Source organism: Meles meles, chromosome 4 (assembly GCF_922984935.1).
Source record: "Meles meles chromosome 4, mMelMel3.1 paternal haplotype, whole genome shotgun sequence".
Lineage (NCBI taxonomy): Eukaryota > Metazoa > Chordata > Mammalia > Carnivora > Mustelidae > Meles > Meles meles.
In genome coordinates, this window is record NC_060069.1 from 94,481,021 (window position 1) to 94,504,779 (window position 23,759).

The 23,759-nt window shown below is 36.5% G+C and overlaps 1 protein-coding gene across 6 annotated transcripts in view; it reads right to left on the reverse strand.

Moving 5' to 3' along the window:
• RASA2 (RAS p21 protein activator 2) overlaps nt 1-23,759 on the reverse strand; it is a 126,175-nt gene that overhangs the window by 24,824 nt on the left and 77,592 nt on the right. For all 6 annotated transcript variants that reach the window (XM_046002271.1, XM_046002268.1, XM_046002269.1 and 3 more), the window contains exons 8-16: nt 20,462-20,538; nt 19,370-19,471; nt 11,059-11,215; nt 10,581-10,729; nt 8,683-8,797; nt 8,168-8,242; nt 7,344-7,467; nt 4,828-4,934; nt 171-254 (exon numbers count right to left, since the gene is read on the reverse strand). In XM_046002271.1, the coding sequence (XP_045858227.1) occupies nt 171-254; nt 4,828-4,934; nt 7,344-7,467; nt 8,168-8,242; nt 8,683-8,797; nt 10,581-10,729; nt 11,059-11,215; nt 19,370-19,471; nt 20,462-20,538 (990 nt within the window). The remainder of the gene's footprint in view (nt 1-170; nt 255-4,827; nt 4,935-7,343; nt 7,468-8,167; nt 8,243-8,682; nt 8,798-10,580; nt 10,730-11,058; nt 11,216-19,369; nt 19,472-20,461; nt 20,539-23,759) is intronic.

Genomic DNA, 23,759 nt, shown 5'->3' on the forward strand with positions numbered 1-23,759 from the left:
AGGTAACTAAGAGACAACAGCTATCTAAAAGATGACTATTGCATATGCATATGCATATTTTTGGTTTTGCTTTGTTTTTAATTTGGAAGGGAATAAGTGAGAGAGAAGGGATCCTAAGGTATAACAAGATTTAGAAGTGTGAATACAAAGCAAAAGATATAAAGACTTACCTTGCTTTTGGACAGACTCCCCCAGCTTCCCAAAGTTTGAATGGTTTTTGAGATGAGGGTTAATGTTCTAACTGTTTGTGGATCCTAAAGAATGTAAAAAAGACAAAATTTCTGTTAAATTTTTAAGAAACAGAATTTGTGTAAGATGTAGAAGAGAGTGAATAGGCTACATTACTTTAATACAGTGATTCAAAAATGTTCATTCAAACTCTAGTTTACAATGGGCAGAACTCACCAGACTAAGGAATTTAAGAGACTTAGAGAAGCCAGAAGTCACTTATAATTCCTCCCAAAATAACTGTATTCAACAATGTGTTACTTCTGAAAGCCGTACTTTAATTGATACTACATATGTTTGTTTTGTACTGTATGGCAGTTTGGATTACCTAACAAACTATATTCACTTTTGAAACGTCAATCACATCTACCTCTTCTACCTTGTAACTTAAAATGGCAGTTTCCAAATTTTCTGTACTCAATCCACCTCTAACCCTATTCAATAACTGATACAGCTTGTACAATCAATTATTTTCATCCTGGAAGCAAAGACCTAACTAAACTTAAGAAATGAGAAGTTACCTGGTTCGTGTAGGATCTTAGCAGAAGGTAATTATTTGGGATTGTTATCCAAGGTATTTTTTGGGCTTGCCTACCAAAAAATCTAAATATAAATAAAATGGACTAAGCAGTTCCCCTGATGAGTCTTTGCTCCCCCCCCCTTTTTAAATTGAAGTATAATTTACATATAATGAAATAAACAGATTTTAAATGTACATATCCCAATGAGTTTCCACCAATCCATATATCTGTATAACCAATTCTATCACATATAGAAATTCTATATTTATTTTTATTTATATTTATTTTATTTTGGAGATTCAAATAAACAGTATCTTCCACCGAAACACAGACTTAAGAAACTTTAGATACAGAAATTGCTTTAGTTTAGTTTTTGGTTACATTCCTTAATATTTTAGTATTCCTTAATATTTTAGTAACCCCACACTGAAAATGACAGTGAATGTGAAGGAGAAGAGATGACCAGGATATAAGGCAATCTGGGAAAAAAGGAATATCGGGGATATGATCATTATATTTATGAAATAATTACACACCTTAATTAAATTTATTCAGAAATATTTTAGCTAGAACATCCAGAATTCCATCATATGTATAAAAGATCCCTACAGGGGCACTTGGGTGTCTCAGTGGGTTAAGCCTCTGCCTTTGGCTCAGGTCATGATCTCAGGGTCCTGGGATGGAGCCCTGCATCAGGCTCTCTGCAGGCTCTCTTCTCGGCAGGGAGCCTGCTTCCCCTCCTCTTTCTGCCCGCTGCTCTGCCTACTTGTGATCTCTCTCCCTCTGTCAAATAAATAAATAAAATCTAAAAAAAAAAAAAAAAAAAAAATCCCTACAATTCTCTGCCTTTGAGGCACACCAAGATTCTTAACAATGGCTAATAAAATGTATTTGAACTGAATTTCACCAAGACTTCCCTGTTCAAATTTGGTTTTAAGATCACTGTTTTAGGTTATGATTTCCCTGAACTAAAAAGAGCAAAGCGTATTTTATACAACTACTGCACTTCAGACATTTGTTTACATCAACACAGCCCTCACTACTATGTGACAATCGTATCATTTAGCTACTACTGATTCCCTGGTGTACTCCACATACAAGCTGTTCTAAATTCTTCCCCTGCTACCATCTGCCATTATAATTTTTTATGGCTATCCAGTACCTTAGACATCTGGTACCTAGCACACAGCCTGACACAGGCATCTAGTAGATCCAGATGGAATCACTACTATTTGACTACTTTTGATCTACAAACATAAAACAACTTCACACTGTTCACCATATCTTAAAGAAGGAATTACTTTTTTCCTCAAGTTTACACCCATCATTTTTTCTTTTCAAACAATCTAAATCCTCCAGGATACTGATCTGGTTATTAGCAAGCTCTCTTCTCTCTTCAATTTCTCCCTTTCTGTTGGTTTCTTCTCTTCTTCTTAAACTACATATCAATTTTCCCATTTTGGAGAAGGCTCATCATTTGACCAGCTCCCTCTCTGAGCTACTATCTTTCACTTACCAAACATTCACCGAGTGTCTACTTATCCTAGAATTGTGTATTGTGCTTGGGATTCGCAAACTTGAAAAAGATTCAACCCTTGCTCTTGGGTATTGACACTCCACATTCAGAGACTGTAAACAGATGATTATAGAACAGTATGACAAATGTCAAGACACAGAAAGCCACAGGATGCTACAGGTATACATAAGAGAGGAACCTAACCCAGACTAGACATTAGAGAAGTATGCCTTGACCGAGTCCTGAAGGAACACTATCAATGAGAGAATGAGGGGTATGATGAGAAAAATGGTTCAATCCTTTTTTCTTCCCCACCGTGAAACTTCTCAAAAGAGTAGTGTACCGGGGTGCCTGGGTGGCTCCGTGGGTTGAGCTTCTGCCTTTGGCTCAGGTCATGATCTCAGGGTCCTGGGATCAAGCCCTATATCGGGCTCTCTGCTCAGCAGGGAGCCTACTTCTCACGCTCTCTGCCTGCCTCTCTGCCTGCTTGTGATCTCTCTCTGTCAAATAAATAAATAAAATCTTAAAAAAAAAAAGAGTAGTCTACCATGTCAATGTTAACATAACCCATATTTTAAAAATCGGCATTTTAAAAAGATTATTCACTCATGTGTGTACGTACACACATGTATTTGTTTGAATTTACCTACGTCTTTTATTAGCAACAGGGCAAGCTCAATTTTGATATATTTCCTGGGTAAAAACTACATTTACCTATTTATTTTTTAATCTTCTGCAATCTGATTTTCTTGTGCTCTACTAAAACTGGTTTCTCAAAATTCAAAGAATGTCTAAATGTAACATCCAATTACTCAGTTCTTCTCAGAAACCACCCTACCTTTCAATACTGGTCTTGATAATCCCATTACTCCCAGGTTCCTGGGATTACTCCATGCTCTCAATTTCCATAGTATGCCTTAACTTGGTAAAAATCAGTTTTAGATGATGTATCTCATATATGTCCTATTTTCCCAATTAGAATGAAAGTTCTTGAAAAGGGGGGTAAGTTTACACTTAAAAGCAAACAATAAGGTTATATGACACAGTATAAACTAGTCCTTCTAGCATACTGATTGGAAAAGTGACGTAAAATACGAAGTCTGTAGCTAGAAGGACTTTATTGCAACATGTTATGGAAATCTACAAATCCAAGTCTGAATACAAGGCAGGGTCACAAGCTCAGGGGTAGGAGTTCTGTTTATATCTAGAATGCTGTTACTAAGCTTTTCAGACCCAGAATTCTGCACAGCTTCAGTAACACAGCCATAAGAAAGGAGAGTCCTGTGATCAAAAGGACACTGGCCCACTCTCTGCTGCAGCTATTCACAGACAGTCCTTTGGCAAGAAAGGATATGTTGCTGCAAAAGTAGCATGGTTCTATACAGTTCTCAAAGTGAAATGAGTGGGCAATGTCATGCAGCCGTGAAGAGAAGTGGCCTTCAAAGTCCAGTTTAACTCCAAAACCCATGTGTCCTCTCTACCCTATATAAGTTTCCTAAGGGCAGAGGCAGTGTCTTCCTCATCACTGCATTTCTAGCACTGAGCACAGTGATGAAATATTACAGATGTCTGAACACTTTACTGCCCAAGAGGCCGGAAAGAACAGGGGTGAGCTCAAAGATTGAGAAGACTGAAGGAGACAGCATTCCAGTTTAACCAGTTCAAACTGAGTGAGATCAAATCATATTTGACCAGTTGTGAGACCACAGAGAAACTGCTGAATTGTGATATTCTTATCTGCAAATGGGGATGATAACAGAATACCTCACAGGGAGGACCAAGTAAGTTAAAACACATAAAGATACTTAGAATAAGGCCTACTACAAAGCCCTAAGTAAATGCTGGCTATTATTATTATTATGTGTCACATCAATCAGCAAGGAAAGCAATTAGATAAGATTATAAAATATTTGGAACATAAAAGGTTAAAGAATCAGCAAAAATACTCCATATTAGGAGGAAAGAAAGAGCAAAAAAAGGAGTTTTAAAATGTTAAGAAACATGTACATCTATGCAGTAGATTCAGATATAAACAATTAAATAGGACTCCAGAACATTTTTAAAGTTTTAAATCTCTTATATTTATAACATCAGGTGAATAAAAAGTAAAAAATGTGGAGATACCAAATTATGTTCCAATCAAAGTTTCTAGACCTTTCAGAAATGAGCCTCTTCAAACTTCTGTGAGATATAAAAATACCTGTGAGATTAAACTAAACCTGTAACTCATGAAAAAACAAAAACAAAAACAACTCTAGTATTATGGAAATTTACAAACACACACATTGTGGAGGGTAAATACAATGGATCCTCTTTGTACCTACCATCAAGCTTCAACAACTATCAACATCTTATTACTCTTGCACAGTATCTTTTAACAGCAACAAAAACTGGAATTTTCAGCCTTCTCTGAAAGACTGAAATAGCCAAGGAAAATGCCCAGTAAATTTAAGTACCAGTTATAAGAAAACAGCTAAGTGAAACTGGCTTGTTATATTCTTTTTAAAATTTTAATAAAAATAAATAAAAATGGAATAAAGCTTTGAGAAGAACAACACTTACTGGATGATGAGGTCGCAAATGAAAAGTATGAGGTGATACTACGGCTACAGCAAAGAAACGAAGAAATACAAAGCTGCTCACTGCAGAATACTGAACATGAGGGTCATCTGCAGGAAAAAAATGGTGAAATGTCATGCATAAAAACACTGAATTAAAAAACAAAGATGACAAAATAAAAAATACTGAAAAACATGTAAACTAAATAGGAGATCAATATAATTTGTCTAGTGGAGACTGAGCTGATGAAATGATAGTAATGATTATGACTAAATTAAAGGAAAAAAATCCTATGACTAAAAAAAAATCTGAAAGGAATAAAAAAATTTTTTTAAAAAGAAAGGCAAAAAAGCTACCAGGTTTTCAGAAATATCTTAGTTAGGAAAAAGAACTCTTTCCTCATCTGCAAGAAGAGACTCCTGAAATTTCAACAAAAATAAAGTAGTATCTAGCACTACCTAGTGGTGATACTGAATCCTTTAAGATCAGGATAGGTTATTTTCAGTTTTACAATAGTGCTTCAATTTTCCCCTCTTGATAATATCAAAGACAATGCAATAAAAACAACTGACAGGAATCTTTCCTTTAAAAAAGTGATCAATATTCCACATAAAAATGAAGATGAACTGAAGACAACTTGCGGTTTTTGTCATTCACCTACTGCTTTTGTTTCAAAGTGGAGTCAATACTTAACATCAGAGGACAGAGAAGGAGGCAGTGAAGGGGGAAAAATGTCTGGGTTTGGTTTGAGTTTTAACTCTTATAAAAGTCACTCAATGAGCAAGCCATTTAACTTGTAGTTCTTCAATAATACTTGCTGCCCACTGTCTCCTCCCTACTCTCCATTTGTCTTCCCACGGTAACAGAAATGAGAAAGCATGAAAATATTTTACGACAACAAAACTATCACTACTGTAGTCCACTTAAGATATGAAAATATATTCATATTTAATCCAACAAAAAAGTAAAAGAGACACACTTGCTTTTATAAAAAGGCATAAAAAGTACTTTAGATAATTTCTATAAACAGAATTAAAAATATATTTTAAGGCCAAGATCACTGGGTAGTACAGAGTCCAATGACTAGCAATATGGTTTGGAAGAGGCCAAACCCAGATTGGAGACCCTTCTTGTCTGCTGGCCATGTCTTGGACCTCGAGCAAGTTACATAACATTTCTAAACCTCAGTTTCATTATTTACCTAAGGGGAGCAGTACCTCGCACCTCATGAGGTGGTGTGAGCATTAGAGTAGGAGTAGGAGATAATGCAGGCTAGCACTGTGTGTTCACTCACTATAATACTCAATGTGCTTGTCATGATTTAACTCACTATTTAAAAACATAACTTCAGTGTTATATTAACATCTCTGCTCCCTTTACTTGTGTTGTAAAGACTACAGTTAGGGCGCCTGGGTGGCTCAGTGGGCTGGGCCTCTGACTTCAGCTCAGGTCATGATCTTAGGGTCCTGGGATTGAGCCCTGCATTAGGCTCTCTGCTCAGTGGGGAGCCTGCTTTCCCCCTTCTCTCTGCCTGCCTCTCTGTCTACTTGCAATCTCTCTCTCTCTGTCAAATAAAGTATTTAAAAAATAAAAAACGACTAGATTTAGTATACTTATTTGAAGTTGACTGTTTATGTCTTAAGTAGAATTAGCAAAGGCATCTAGGTCTGAATTTATACACGTTAGTTAGACAACTCAGCCCTATGACTTTAGCACTGGGTAAATTTAGTCGAGGGGCTGATAAAAGCACACACCATGCGTCACACTTAGAAGAACAAAATAAATTCTTCAGATGGTTACAGAAGTACACTTACAGTCTCACACATATGGGTAAGACTAATAATTTAAGTAGTAACCTTACTTCCTCCCCTTTCCCCTTATTACAATAGGCACATCTGGAAAGAGAGTTATAGCAAGTTTATTTACTTATCAGAGATGCATGTAATTAGAATAATTCCAAATATTGATAATCAGAGATAGCAACTCTTATTTTTATGTTTCTAAACAAAGCCTTGACACAGCTATTTTACCAAATTAAAGCATGTATTGACAGATATATGTCCTCAAACTTCTATGTCTATTGCAACAGAGATGTTTCTAATGTCTCCAACCATGTCTGTAAAAATGTCCTTAGCATTAGCATTCTCAAACTGTCAAATCCAGTCAGCTGTATTGAACTAAAAGTTCTCATTATTTAAATGAAGTGAAAAAGGTAAAAAAGTGTTATTACATTTAACAATCTCATAAGTACCTAGTATGTTTACCTTTCTTAAAATTAATGGTGATTTTTTTTATTTGCTCTTTGTAGATTGTCATTACACTGAAATAAACAATGTGTGTTTTGAGATAGTAAGGAAATTAAATGAGATGTTTCATAAAAAAAGCTGTAACTATTTTGCAAAGAAGACTGTACCTATAAACTTTAAACATTTCATATAAGCCAAATCCAGAGTAAATCTATAAAAAAAAATCAAATACAGAAAAAGAAATGGCATGTTTTAGTAAAACAAGGCACTTACTAGGAAATCTCTGAGTAGCCATTTGCCTTAGAGAATAAAAGGTATCACACATTACAGTGGGGCAGCTCATACTTGATTTTACAATTGTACTGAATAACTTGTCTACATAGTAGCGCAGATTCTCCTGTAGGATTTAACAAGGTAAACATCAGGATTTTAACTCTTACACATTTTCCATAGCCTTTATGGAAAACAATGCAGTGAAAATGAGAGTAGGCAGTTACTATCCAGTATACTAAAGCTCTGCTTCCCTTCTCTAAATTCACTCAGTTAAAGGACAATTTATATCTTGATCTTGTTTAACAAATTCGAATGAGATTAGCTAAATATTAACTGGTGAATGTATGGAATAAATTTCACAAGAAGCAACAGAGAATAAAATGATCTAAAAGGGAAATCAGGGAAATAACTCAGACATGCAGGCACACGGACACTGTGGCAATTTCACTCAGTGCAATGAAAACCTGTGACTCTACAACAGTCACTGTTTTCCCAGACACGACTAAAATGTTGGTTGACCAAGTCATTGTGCCACTTAGCCTGGTCAGTTTGACTCCAAAGGAATGGCTAGAATGGAGGCTGCAACTAGATACAGCCTTATTCCATTATTGTTACTAGAGCCAAAGAGAGATAATCAAGAATAAAAATAAAGTGAAACCCCATGATGAAATAACAACATTCTAAAAACTAGACACAGGAAATGCTAATAGTATAAGCATTAAGTAAAGAATAAAAAGCACTACATCCTAACATATAGTATTATGGAAGATTATGTTTGGCAGAAAGCCCATTTTAATGCAGTTATAAAGAGAACAAGGACTTACCTTATTATTTTCTACATTATCTCCCTCTTTCAATTTAATAGGATCGATTTCACAGGATTTTGAGGATTCACATATCTGGAAGACAGATTAATTTATCATTTAATGTTCTTTCATAAATAATTTGGCAAAATGAAAATAACTATTTTCCTGATAATTATAAAAATTAAAACCGTAACAAAGTTTATATCCCCAATCCAGAGATAATATATACAATACTGCAAAAGAACTGTCAAAATTCATTTCTCATATATTTGAAACTCTAGCTAAAACTGAAATCCAGTAACAACAATAAAAAAAAAAGAAATCAGTAAACCCCCCCCCCAATTATGTAGATTATACTACACGTGCCCTTTTAGTAAAAATCCACTGATGGAAAGGTACTTCTGAAGGGCTCAGCCTTATTCTTTCAGTAATACATGAACAGGTGTATCATCCCTATCACTAGGTCACTTGATGAAAAAGAGGCTCTATCATGAGGCCACAGAAACTTTAATTATCAGAGGTACAGCCCGTACCTCATCTAGAATAGGTTTTAATGTGACTTTCAGGTAGTGCCCTCCCACTATTTTCATCATCTCATCCAGACATCGGGTAGCCAAGGAATTTCCTCTAAAAATTGTGTTTGCATCTCTGAAATACAAACAGAAATAAGGTGAAACCAAGAGCAGTAAACAGACGCTGTGAAATCCGTAACATGAGATATATGACTTTGGCTATATATACAATTTTAGTAATTTTTACCATCCATTTATTTTTTACTTTTTTTTAAAGATTTTATTTATTTGACAGACAGAGATCACAAGTAGGCTGAGAGGCAGGCAGAGAGAGAGAGGCGAAAGCAGGCTCCCCGCTGAGCAGAGAAGCTGATGCGGGGCTCGATCCCAGGACCCTGGGATCATGACCTGAGCCGAAGGCAGAGGCTTTAACCCACTGAGCCACCCAGGAGCCCCTTTATCATCCATTTAAAAAGCTTGCTGCCAAGATGTAAGACGAAGAAGACATACAGATGACCAACAGACACATGAAAAAATGCTCAACATCACTCGGCATCAGGGAAATACAAATCAAAACCACCACAAGATACCACCCCACACCAGTCAGAATGGCTAAAATTAACAACTCAAGAAACAACAGATGTCGGGGAGGATGCAGAGAAAGGGAAACCCTCTTACACTGTTGGTGGGAATGCAAGCTGGTATAGGCACTCTGGAAAGCAGTATGGAGGTTCCTCAAAAAGTTGAAAATAGTGCTACCCTATGACCCAGCAATTACACTACTGGGTATTTATTCCAAAGACATAAATGTAGTGAAAAGGAGCATGTGCACCCCAATGTTTACAGCAGCAATGTCCACAATAGCCAAACTATGGGAAGACCTCAGATGTCCATCAACAGATGCATGTATAAAGAAGATGTGGTGTGTGTATAAACACACACACACACACACACACACACACACACACACACACACACACGGAAATACTACTCAGTTATCAAAAAGAATGAAATCTTGCCATCTGCAATGACATGAATGGAACCAGAGGGTTTTATGCTAAGCAAAATAAGAGAAAGCCAATTACCATTATGACTGCATTCATTTGTAGAATTTAGTAAACAAAACAGAGGATAAGAGGGGAAGAGAGGGGGAAAAAAGGGCAAAATCAGAGAGGAAAACAAACCATAAGAGACTCTTAATCATAGGCAACAAACTGAGGGTTGCTGGAGGGGAGGGAGTGGGGAGAATGGGGTAACTGGGTGATGGACATTAAAGAGGGCGCATGATGTAATGAGCACTGGTATTATGTAAGACTGATGAATCACTGACCTCTATCTCTGAAACCAATAATACATTATATGTTAATTAAATGAATTTAAATTAAAGAAAAAAAAAACTTGCTGCCATTAGGCTTTTCAAACTTACCAAAACTATTTACCCAAAATAGTAAGTTAAAAAAAAAAAAAAAAGCAAACGATACTAATGAACTACAAAAGTAGAATGTTTGTGTGTGCATGAAGCAGTGCTATGACAGGACTGGAAAGCCACCTGACTGCTTTTCATGCTATCACATATATGTATATAGGGGTGATACATAATGGGTAAGGAAAAAAACGCAACCCAACTTCTGACCTAGTACTTAATCTGTGACACGTGAATCATTACAAGCAGCACCAAAGATGAGTAACAGGAAATTTTGACACTGAATAAAAAAACCCTTCATTAACTGTTAATGTTGCTGTTGGTGGATACTGTTTGCTAACTTAAAGAACTGCCTTTTATCTCTTGCTAAACAGTTCTTTTCAAAATCCTATTCAGTAAGGCTGGTCAACACAAAAGAAGTGAAATTACAAAAACAATTTGGCAAACTAAATTCCAATCTCAACACACATAATTAACATTTTAATGTAACTCTTACTGTGTATCCTTCAAGTCTAATTCAGCCACTGCAGTGGCAAAAGGAACAAGTTTATCATGGTGCAGCAGCAGTCGTACAAGGGGCAAAACAGCATCATTTTTATCTCGACAAATTTCACCCAAAATGTAAGCAGCTGAGGCAGATATCGGCTAGAATATAGAAAGGCAAAAAATAAGCACAAAATCAAGGAAATATGACCAAATGTTCAATCACTAGCCTGTATAAGTAATTCAAGCATATTTATTGACTATTACTGTTGTATAGAACAATATTTAATTTTTTAAAACTTTTCTCAGAGATGAAAATTTCAAGCATGTCCTGGAATCACAGTACTGTGGTCCAGATAAATTTTACACACACACACACACACAACCACCCCATTTTAATAAAACTTGATACTCTGAAATATTTTCTACATCATTTACAGAATTATTTTAGCCATTTCATATTAAATCATACCCTTAAGATTTTTAAGTACCTGAACATCTGGTGATTTTAGCAGCAACGTTTTCAAAGGACCATAGTACTCTGATGGAAGCACATAGTCTTCTGTATAACATATATTTAATCGAAGAGACCCCAGATCATCAGTTTTAGATGACTTATTTCCATTGTCTCTTGGTTGTAGCAAGTACCTAAAGTAAAAATACAACTGACTACATGAGATGATAATGAGCATCCAAGTCGGTGAGGTAAATAAACAGTTAAGCTGCAAGAAAAAAAACAACCCAAACCAAAAAAGTCAACTTAGTATTTAAGGTCAGGACACTTTATAAGTAGCCAACCATCAATCTTCAGAGGCTTAATATCAATTATATATTGAACTAGAAAGCTATAAACAGACTTTTATCTGGGAAGCAAAAAGTAAAAATTAAAGTAAACTAAAAATAAAAAAATAAGATCTCAAAAGGGCTGAATGAGTTTGATTAGTTTGCAGATTTAGGAAAAGATAGTAAAAGTAAAACATTTAAAATCCAATGTATAATCAAAAATAACATCTCACTAAATTTAAGAAACACATATTTAGCTGAAATAGATAAGACATACCACAAGAAGGCATAAGTGATCTTATTTTAAAGTAAATCTTACATATGTAAAAATCTGAAGTTACTTTTTAAAAAAGTTAGTGATTGAAGGTTTATAAATAGATTTTTGTATTAAAGGAGAAACAATGTATCTATACTCAAAATATTTTTATTTGCAAAAATCAGATTTATATGAAATTTTTTTAGGCAAATAGAAGGCATAAAATATATGTACAAACAAAGATAGCTTTAAAATTTTCCAAGAAAAATGTTTAGAAATCAAGAGGAGTTTGTAGGACCAAAATCAGAAATCTCAGTTATTTTTAAAGAATTTTTATCATGAAAATTTAATAACACATACAAAAGTAAAGAGGACAGTACATCTTTCGAACCCCCATGCACCTATCACCTAGCTTTAGGAATCATCAACTCAAGGCTAATCTTGTTTAAACTATATCTCTACTCACTCCTCCCATCCCGTTCCTGCATATTTTAAAGCAATTTCCAGGTATCTTATAATTTTACCTACATATATTTCAATATATATAACTATAATTACATAATAACTTTTAAAAATATCATTATCCAGTCCGTATTCAAACTCTCCCAAACTTTATCATGAATACTTTTCTACAATTTGTTCATATCCAAGGTCTATAGATTTTAACTGGTTGATACTTAAGTTTCTTTTAACCTACAGATTCTATTCCCTAAGAAATCAGGTAGCTGGAATTGAATTTTCTACATCTGGGATTATGCTAAATCTATCTTTATCTCCATGACGTCACTTAGCATGTTCTTTGTCCTCTCTGTACTTTCTGTATATTGGCAGTTAGATCTAGAGGCTTGGTTAGATTCAGATTTGATATGCTGGTAAGAACGTTTCACAGATAGTCTTGTGTAGCACCACAAAGAGGCACTAATGTCTGTTTCTCTTTTTGTGATATTAGCAGTCACTGATAAGCACCACCTAGAGTCATTAACTTTCACAGGTTATAAAAAGATAGGTTTTTTTTTTTTTTTTGAAGACTTTATTTTTTGTCAGGGAGAGAGAGTACATGTAGGGTGAACGGGAGGCAGAGGGAGAAGCAGACTCTCTGCTGAGCAAGGAGCCCAATACGGGACGCGATCCCAGGACTCTGGGATCATGACCTGAGCCACCGAGGCATCCCAAAATGATAGTTTTAGAATTCTATCATTCCTCCTTTACTACCTGGAATACTTTTTATAAAGTAGTGTCATTAGTGTTGATATTTACATTTGATATTTATCACCTATGGCCTCTCCATTACACTACTTTAAAAATGGAAGGTAGGGGGGATTTAATGGAATATTTATTAGTTTTGAGAAAGATATAATTAAAGACATAAAAGGGAACTAGATAATGAACCAAGCAAAATTTAAAAAGATGAGGGGATGACAACAATGGGAGAAGAAATTATATCACTATCTACGAAAGCAGAATCTCTATCTTGCAACACCAGCCTTCAGAATTTTTTTTTTTTAAGATTTTATTTATTTATTTGACAGAGATCCCAAGCAGGCAGAGAGGCAGGCAGAGAAACAGAGGGAAGCAGGCTCCCTGCTGACCAGAGAGCCTGGTGTGGGGCTTGATCCCAGGACTCTGAGATCATGACCTGAGCCGTAGGCAAAGGCTTATTAACCCACTGAGCCACCCAGGCGCCTCCAGCCTTCAGAATTTCTATTCTCTGATTTGAGAAATAATCTTTTAAAGATTTGCCTGAGGAAATAACTGCATATAAGCCTACTAGCAAAGGTGACCCAGAAGTACCTTTAAGGGAAAAGTCTAGTTCGTTGATCACCAAACATCCAGAAAAGGACATTACTTTGGTCAAGTTCCACATCCAGTAAATGTTTTGTAGACATGCAAATTCAGATACCTAGTTTTATCTAAAAGTAAACCTAACTGCAACGACTGAGCATAGAGACTGGTATCTTTAAAGCAGAAAGTCAATTTCTAAATTTATGAAAAGAAATACAACAGCCAAGCAGTTAAAGTACCTGGACTTTTTTTGTGACCAACACATTTTATTATGCAAACAAATGTTCATTCACAAAAGTGAATTCATCTATTTTCCTTGCTGCAAGTAATACACTTTTTTTTTTAACCTTTTAATACAATTCTTTCATCTGTTTGATTAATACATTTTTTTACGTACTGGTAAGTTATTTGGAAAGCCGTATTATCAGAGGGACTGTAGTGAGATAGAGATATAACACAGAGACTGAGGTGGTCTTAATTCTCAGCTAAGATAACAGTTTTACTAAAGAAGTAGTCATGCTTCTAGAGCAGAATCTCCTTCCCTCTTGATTGTATTTAAATGGGTAGTACCTACCCACGTTTGCCTCTCTAGGATTCTCTCTTATTGTTCCAATATTCCTCTTCCATTTTAACTAGTGTTTTTCATATATAGCATATAAAAATAGAAATACCTGTATTATAGTTACAACTTGGTTCTGGCTCCCTAAGATGCACTTACCCATCTTAAATCTTAAACAGTGTCCCCATATTCTACTCAGATTTATAGATTTTGTTTTGGTTTGTTCATAGGAATTTTACTCAGTAGGCAACTTTAATTCCCTTATCTCCAAATTACTGGAGGAAGGAGTATGCCTTGTCCTTCTGTTACTCTCACAAATTACAAATTACCAGCAAAATAGATCTATAATCCTAACATGGGAGTTCTGTGCAGAGGAATTAGGGCAATGCTACACCAGTTACTAATTATTATGTATCACTCCTTTAGAATGCCCAGGAGCCTCAGAAGGCCTCACTTCTGCCTCGTTTTTTAAGCTTGTTTCCTTGGGTTTCTTTGGAAGGGTAAGAAATCCTTCTGGGCACAGGATCTCATCTGTGTCTACTTGAAAAAACATAAAATTTCAAAATACCCTCAATCTACATTGCCCCTTCAGCTTTTAACAATATTTTATAAAGCAAGGGGCACTCAAATCTTTGATTTCAGCTTAAAACAGAGAATATTTTTGAGGGTTTTTAAAAAACATTTTTAATGTATTTATTTGAGAACGAGAGCACGTGTGCACAAGTGGGCAGGATGGGCAAAGGGACAGGGAGAGAAAAGGAATCTTAAACAGACTTCACACTGAATACAGAATCCAACACGGGATCATCTCACAACCCTGAGATCATGACCTGAGCAAAAATCAGGAGTTGGACCCTTAACTGACTAAGCCATCCAAGCACCCCGGAACATTTTTGAGTTTTAAACATATAAAAAATATTTATGGGACAGCTGGTGGCTCAGTTGGTCAACTGCCTGCCTTCAGCTCAGATTAGGATCCCAGGGTCCTGGGAACTGGGATCGAGTCCCATTTCAGGCTCCCTGGTCAGCAGGGAGTTTGCTTCTCCCTCTGTCCCTTCCCCCCACTTGTGCTCTGTCTCTCTCAAGTAAGTAAACAAAATCTTTAAAAAATAAATGTATGTTGAGGTACAATTTATTATAGTAATTGGTTAAGAATATAAACTTTGAAGTCAGAGTATTTGGTCCAAATCTCAGCTGTATGACCCTGGGCAAACCACTTAATCTCTTTGCGCTTATTTCCTTACCTTATTATTACTCTATATAAGGGGTAATAATAGTATCTGAGTTAATCCTTACAACAACTCTAAGGAGGTTATATAAGTAAAGCACTTAGAAGAGTGCCAGGTATACAGTAAACACTATACAGCTGTTATTTAGGTAAGATGTATATATAACTGTTACCACTTAAATATAGAAATAACTATAAGTAAATGTACTTATTAATGTAACTACATAAACATGATTTGTTATTTTATAACATTATTTTAAAAGGCTGTTTAAACCCTGAAGGATCCCCTGTGGACTAAGTAATCTGTATGAATTAGAGGTAAAGAGTAAACTCTCGAGATTTGTTAAATGAGGATACATGGCCATGTATACAAGGTCAAGTGATTTAAAAGAAAAAATCAAATCAAATATATTTTCTTCAGTTTTTGAGTAAAGCATTTTAGTTTGAAAGAATAAGAAAAAGGAAATAGAGAAATTATTAACTGAAAGTGGAATTCCGTTGCTCTACATATATTTTTAAATTCACAATTGGAGAGGCATAAAAGTAAGCCTGATGCTCTCAAGATTCAGCTGTTGTGACAGCTCCTTAATAGAAAATTTAAAAAAAAATCTAGCATTTGAAAATTTTAACCACAAGGTCAGTATAACTGAAGTTAAAGTAGGCAGGTAAAAACTACAATTACTTGTTCATAATGCTGAAAGCAAGCATAATGAAGTAATGTTCAGAAGCTGGAAAGTAACTGTTCAGAGGCAGCTCTACTCACACTTGAATGCTGTTTCTGGTTCTATAAAGGTAAGCATTATCAATGGATTTTTATTAAGATAGGAGATTAAAGATAGGTGGCAAAATTAGCAAACTACACAACCAACTCATCTCAAGTAAAATATTAATCTACTTTTAAATATACATAAAGTGCTTATGCTTAAAACCCCAATCATTTGTTTCATCTACTATGTGAATCTACTGTCTTTTTTTTTTTTTTTTAAAGATTTTATTTATTTGTCAGAGAGAGAGCGCACGCACATGTGCACAAGCAGGGAGAGCGGCAGGCAGAGGGAGAAGTAGACTCTGTTGAGCAAGCAGCCTGATGTAGGACTCAATTCCAATCCCAGGACCCTGAGATCATGACCTGAGCTGAAGGCAGAGGCTTTAACCCGCTGAGCCACCCAGGCAGGCACCCCTCTACTGTCTTTTCTTAATGTCCACTTTTACATGTTGAATATTTGGGGGAAAATTGTGCCAATTTGTATAATCACATAAAGGTTTTGCGCACATTAAGATACTGATGGGAACTGGTGAAATAAGATTGAACTAGACTGCCTGTGAGATTCTCGAACGTTGTAAACAATGGAACACGGGTATGACAACAAAGGATGCAGAAATTCTGTATGGAGGAATGGTGGAGGAATGGTGATGACAGTAGCAATCACTGTAATGATGAGAGCCATGAGCTATATCCATGGTCACTGCATTTGCAGCTTGTCTCATTGATGAGGATGAATGCATTTCATCCCCTAACAACTCTGGGAGGCAGGTACATTTGTACTGCTTCCATTCTATAGCCAGAGAAAGGCAAAGCCAAGGGGTAGAGTAACGTGTCCAAGGTCACACAGGTAGTTATGGCAAAGGTTAAGATTTGAACCGAGGCAATTTGGTTCCAGACTCCATACTCTTAACCACTACCAAGGTTCCACAAATATTTACCGAAGTTCTACTACACTAGTGAGAAAAGCAAGGCACAGAACAGGATACAGTATGTGCCCATTTGTGTAAAGAAGGGAAAAAGATATATACATATTTGACTACATTCCATAAAATATTTCCAGAAAGTCAAAACACTGTCTGCCTCAGAAGAGGGAAAATGATTAGCTGAGGGACTAGGACAAGACACAGATTTTTATCTTTTGAACTGTGAACCATGTGGGTATATTATTAAGAAAATCATATAAAATTCTACTATCTATAAGGTTAAAGTTAAAATGAGTGACTATTAACACTAACAAGCTACTCCTAACATCTGACAGAAGTTTCATAATAAAGAACATATGTCATTGCTAAGGAACTGAAAAGCCAAGAAAAGAAAGGGGGAATGACTGGATCATGTTGTAATCTGAGAAAAAAATTAAATTGGAACCATTAAAACCCGTTTTCAGGAAAAGACTATAATAGACAAATACTAATTGAAATCACGTGAAAAAGGAAAGCAAATTGAAACTTTTCAAACAACAGGATTACATTACTGATAATTATTCTGTTTCCTACTACCAAGATTAGAAAGAATATGCCTGAAATTCTGAAGGTAAAGAAAGCTTTTCCTGTGCTTTCATGCAATTACCATCGATCCCACAAGGGGATGCTACAGCTCTACAAATGACGAAGGAGCCCAAGAATTTAATTTCTGACTTAAAAGAAAATAGCATTCACATTTGTATACTTCCTTCTACCTATGGAAGTATAAATGAATTAGGAGATGTTTCTATTCCATGTTCTATAAATTTTTCTTGAAGATTTATTTATTTGAGAACGAGAGATACAAGTAGGCAGAGAGGCAGGCAGAGAGAGTGAGAGGGAAGCAGGCTCCCTGCCCAGCAGAGAGCCCGATGCGGGACTCGATCCCAGGACCCTGAGATCATGACCTGAGCCGAAGGCAGCGGCCTAAACCACTGAGCCACCCAGGCGCAAGAGACAGCAAAGGAGAGTGAGTGAGCGAGTGAGAACCAGCAGGGTGAAGTGCAGAAGGAGAGAGGGTGGCCGAGGGAGAAGCTGGCTTCCCGCTGGGCTGGTACCCGGAATTTAGGGCTCAATCCCAGGACCCTGGGATCATGACCTGAGGTGAAGGCAGACACTTAATTGACTGAGCAAAGTGCCCAAGGGAGGCTCTTTTAAAGACAAATGAGATTGATGCCCACAGTAAGAAACCTCTAAATACTTAATTCCGGGGCACCTGGGTGGCTCAGTGGGTTAAAGCCTCTGCCTTCGGCTCAGGTCATGATCCCAGGGCCCTGGGACCGAGCCCTGCATGGGGCTGTCTGCTCAGCAGGGAGCCTGCTTCCCCCCCACCCCCCGCCTGCCTCTCTGCCTACTTGTGATCTCTGTCAAATAAAAAAATAAAATCTTAAAAAAAAATAAAATAAACACTTAATTCCAACAATTCCAACTCCTCTTCTAGGCACTGAAACTGAGTTCTAAATAGTGGGCCTTAGAGGCAAAGAGAAAGGCCTGTTTATTTATGCTCAGTGGAAACCCAAGTCTAGCATGAGGGCTGCCGGGCAACCTACTGGAAGGGGCAGGACAGGCGTGCTTGTAAGTGTTCTCAGCAGAAAAAAATGATAGTTCTGCATCAATTCTGCTAAGGAAAATAACACCAGTTTAATGTATGAATAGTATGTTTTATCTTCCATCAGTTTAATGTCACTGTTAAAGACATGAAAAGGTAAAATAATAAAGTAACTATTACTGAGCCACCAGAGCACCTCAAGAAAGTATTGACTGAATCAGCTCAACATCTGAAACCTAGATACACATTCATTTACTCAGGAGTGGGAGTGGGGGTAGAATCTCAAGCAGACTCCCAGCTGAGCACAGAGCCCAATGTGGGGCTTGATTTCACAGCCCTGAGATCAAGACCTCAGCTGAAATCATGAGCTGGATGGATGCTCAACCAATTGAGCCACCAAGGCACCCTGACCCTAGACATTTAAAATAACATCAGGGCCATTCACAGTGCATTTCAGTGGGGTGTGGTAAAGGAAAAATCACTGGTTAGAGCCCATTAACAGTTGATTTCCTATCATAAATCCTCTGTAAACATCCACAGTTCCTATCACCATTAATAAGGCTTCTGGACTGCAGATGCTGATGTGACCAAGCATCTTCTCACATGGGCAACTCCTACATAATGTTTTAAATGATTTTCATTTTCTCCTTAGAGTTAAGATGTCATTTTTGAACAGAACAATATTCCTAGATAATTCAGTTCTTACATCTCAGTACTAGAGATCAAGTCATAAAACTATGAATGTACTTCTATTTCTGCAAAAATAAATTAATAACCAAATCAATTAAAGTTAATGACTACTGGCTTATTCTATCTCAAATTTTAAAAATATGCATATAGTAAGCATTTATTTGCTTGTCCATTTTATTAAAGAGGATGACCTACTGTGGAGTTCAATAGAATGTTTGTCTTCTTACCAGGCTTGATGAGAGGAATCATTTCTTAACACGTTCACAGGAACCTTAATCTCACCCAGGAAAATATCTTGGACCAGGTTTCCATTATTCCACAAGTCGATTCTGAAAATTTAAAACTGGCTTTATTTTTTGCAAACAATGTTTAAGAGCACACACGCCAACAGGTAGCTTCAAATCACTTTGACTGCATTATGGCATTAATTTTACATGCTTAAAAGTAAGAGATGTTAGCGTTGTCATATACCTCACTAACTAAACTAAGAAAAGAAAATACCGCAGTAGCTTTTATTTTATAAGCACAGAGTGTAACTATTTTAAATAGTCTAAAAGAAACCACTTAAGTTTCTTAGTTTCAAAGTCTTGGCTTTATTTTAACCTGTAGCAGTAAGAACTGGAGTTACCTTGTTGAATTTGAGAAAAGAAACCAACACAAGACTATAGTTTCTTTCTCAATTAGAGACAGTTAATATGTAAAGATAGGTGATTTAAAAAAAATACATTACCTGGTCATTCCAAACATGTGACTAATACACCCTTTAGATGAACACACTGTTAACACCACACCTGTACATGCACTTACAGAACTTTTCCCTCCCAAACAGCAGAGATTTAAGACCTAAATAGCACAAACTTCAAACACATGCACCTGTTGAATTATCTTACAAGACTTCTTACCTCACTGAAATTTCTGTTAGACAGCAGATATGTTAAGAAGAATAAAAAAATTATTTCTAAATTGGCTAATATATAATTACTTTTCTATATATGCTTTGCATCCATTATGTTAGATTAAGAAATTTAACGAGCAATTAAATTTGTGAAAATTAAAAATATAATTAAATAGGTGAAAATCAGGTCATCTTTGGTATTAAATAAACACACCTTAACTACTTCTGCAAAGAAAACAGATTTTGAAAAGATAGTATGAATTTAAATTAGATGCCTGTTCCTCTAAGTTTCATCAACCATCTTGTTAAAGAGAAGTCTATTAAGCTTGGTTCACCTGTTTTCTTTTTACGATTTTTCTATTTTGGATTTAGGATTTTCTTTTGGCACCAAAAAAGCAGATCTTTAAAACTCTAAGACAAATACCTAATTTCTAGCTTTTCAATGTCCTCCTCTTCTACCTGGAACTGAGACTTTCTTGTGTAACTACTGGATCTGGTTACCTGTGAACAAAATATTTTAGTTTACAAAAAAATTTTTAAATATTTTTTCCTACATGAACTTAAAAAACTATCATTCCTAAAATGTTCAATTGTGTTTATTATAAACAGAGGAAAACACCTAGGTAATAGTTCCCCCAAAGCTAAAGATAAAAACGGCTATGGAAGTAGAAGGGAGGTAAGAATAAGGCAGTACAAAAACACCAAAGGCAATTTTGCCTCCATGCCCTTCCTTATCAACTCAATCTACAGCAACACTAGGTTCTCTGACTCATATGTAATCTCTTAGTGGCTCAAAGAGTAAAAGCTTTCTATTTTGGTGAAGTTGCACATGCGAAGAACTGTTTGAAGACTTTCCTACATTTCTCAAGATATCAATTCTATCCTTACACTTCCTTCTCACATTTTTACCAAAAATACCAAGGCAATGGCAGGGACTTCCTCTGCTACCATCCACCTGAGTATGTTCATTCTCACACGGTCCTTCTACTTGATGAGTTTTCTCATTTATTCTGAACAAGAGATGAGATGATCCTCCTCTCCTCCAAGACTATTCCACCCATGCATGACATACAGTAAGCATGCAGTAAACATTTGATCTATTCCCGGGTTTCGGCACCAAAAAAACAAAACAAAACAAAACAAGAACAACAACAAAAAAAACAAAAAACATTTGATCTATTTTAATTATAGCTTTTTACCAGCTTATTCACCTCACTCAAGTCTAAGAAAAATTCTATACTTAAATTATGGTCTTTCTATTTATCTCCTTCCTTTCACAGACAAGTATCTCAAAACTGTAATCCATTCTTGCAGCCGCCACTTCCTCACACCCAGTCACTACAGTAACTCCTTATAATCTGGTTTCCTCACAGATCACCCTCCCCAAACTTCTCTCTTAGTCACCAGGTCTGATGGTGAGTCCTTAGTTCTCATCTTCCCTGACCCCAGAACAAGTGAGTACAACCATACCTCCTTTCCCAGAAACACTGTTTTGAATTTACCCAGGCACTACCCAGGCAACCTCCTGTTCTCTGCTTCTTCCTGTGGGACCTCTTCTTCTTCAGAACCTATAAATACTGGTTTTCTCCACAGTTTTAACTTTTACGTTGCTCTAAGAGCTGCAAAGGGCTATACAGTTTACAAAGTGCTTTCACATCCATTATCTTCTTTGTTCATCCGAATGCTGTTTTGAAGCAGGCAGGGCTAGATTTATTATCCTCATCTTGAAAATGAGGAAGTTAAAGGACAGAAATGAAGAGACATGCTCAAAGCTGAATACTTAATAAGTGGCAGAACTGAGCTTCCTCACTTTTCTCCTATATTGTATGCCTCGATTCCCCTGGCTTCCCTGACTCTCTGGCAAGCAAATCTTGAGTGCTTACCTACAGCCATCACCCATCTTATGTTTGTCATGAACTCCCTACTGAGGGGTTTTCACGTCAGACCTCAAGTTCATTATGTCCCCAACTGAACCACTTCTGCTTTCCTTAACTTTTCCCTTATTCCAGATTTGAAACCATGAGGACATCTGACTTTTCCCTTTGTCTTTTCTTCTATAATCAATTTGTTATCCTCCCCTTTACAGCTTCTTTCTCATCTGTCACTTCCCATGTTACTCTCTTGGATTAGGAGCCCCTCCACCTTCCTTTAAAAAAAACCCAAAAAACAAACAATGACAAAACACCTAAACTATGAGTCTCTTGATTTCTGTTCTTTCTCAGCTACTGGCCTACAGATCACGGTTAATTCTTCCCCAAACACTGCATTACTCTTACCACTTCCAGGCTCAAAAACAATCAACAGCTACTCTGTAAGCACGTCAGTCCCAGGTAGTCAAGGCCTTTCATAGTTGGTCCTAGTCTAGCTTTTAAGCTTTGCTCCAATTATTCTCTTATAGAACCCTTCCAGTTAAATCACTATTTGCTATTCTTTGGATGTTACTTACTGCTTTTCTGTCTCTTTGTCTATGCTCAAAATGTTCTTTCTCTCTAATACTCCTTCTCCCTAACTTAACTGAGCTGGAAAACTCATCTGACCTTCCCTGTATCTACTGCATTTTGCTGCTGTGTGTATGCATGTATATGTGTGCTTTGCATCTCTTGCTTTAGCTCGAGGACAGAGATTGAATCTTATCTTTATAATCTGCTCAACAAAGGGCTTTTTGAATAAATACTTTAAGGCTTTATTTGTACACCTGAATAATAGCAAGCAGGTCAGACCTTGCCTTTCAAAAGGCCATCTGTTGCTCCAAGTTGCCCCATGTTTTCTGCAGGATAGATTTAATAGCCACTGATAAATATATAACCACCAAAGTCCTTAGCCAGGAAATGGAAAAGTCTCACACTGGTACTTTTTCTTTTGTCTTTCTTTCTCCCTTGCCTCCACCTCCACAATTCTTCCTACTTCAATTTTGGTATTTTCCTCAACCTATATTTCTTTATATAGTAATCAGGCATGGCTAGATGCGCTCTCACTCCTCTCCACTTGGAATTATCAAGAAAAACACACATACAAAAGAGGAAAAAGCACACAATGGAACTTTCCCCCAAATCTTCCTATATGCTAACTAATCTCACTTGCAACATGTTCTAAGGTTAGAACACAATCTTTTAGGAATCAGAGGTCTTTTTCTTCCCTGTAGTTTTCAAATAATATGAAAAAGGTTTTCTTTAACAAATGCTCCACAGTAAAGAACTCCAAAGCACTATATTTTGGGGCAACTTCAAGGCAGCTGAAGATCTCTATGAAAATAAGCATTTGTCTATAGAGGCAATTAGCTAAAAAGAACTTAATAATCAGGCTTTAATCTTATAGCACTTTATGGTCTCAAAGCATTCTCACATTTGGGTCTCCTAAAAACTCTGTCAGGTAGGGTAGCTAGCTAGTGTTTTCTCTTACAAAATTATCTTTTTACAAGATAAACCTCACATTTAGTGATTTATTCCACATCAACTGGGACAAGAACTCCAACCAAATAATGTCATACTTACTTTACTAGTGATTTTCAAACAGTAGTACTCAGTATAAGAGTCCAGTGGCCACCGTGTGTCAGGTGGGGGGCTGATAAGGTGAGAGGGTGTGTGAAGGAGGGTGTGGTAACAGGGATGACTAGAGAGTAGGTGAAGCCCTAGTCCTTCCTATCCCCAAATCAGTTGTAGTTCTGCCTTTATTTGTTTTATATACTGGTCCTCTACCACATTACATCATGGTTCTACTGTTTT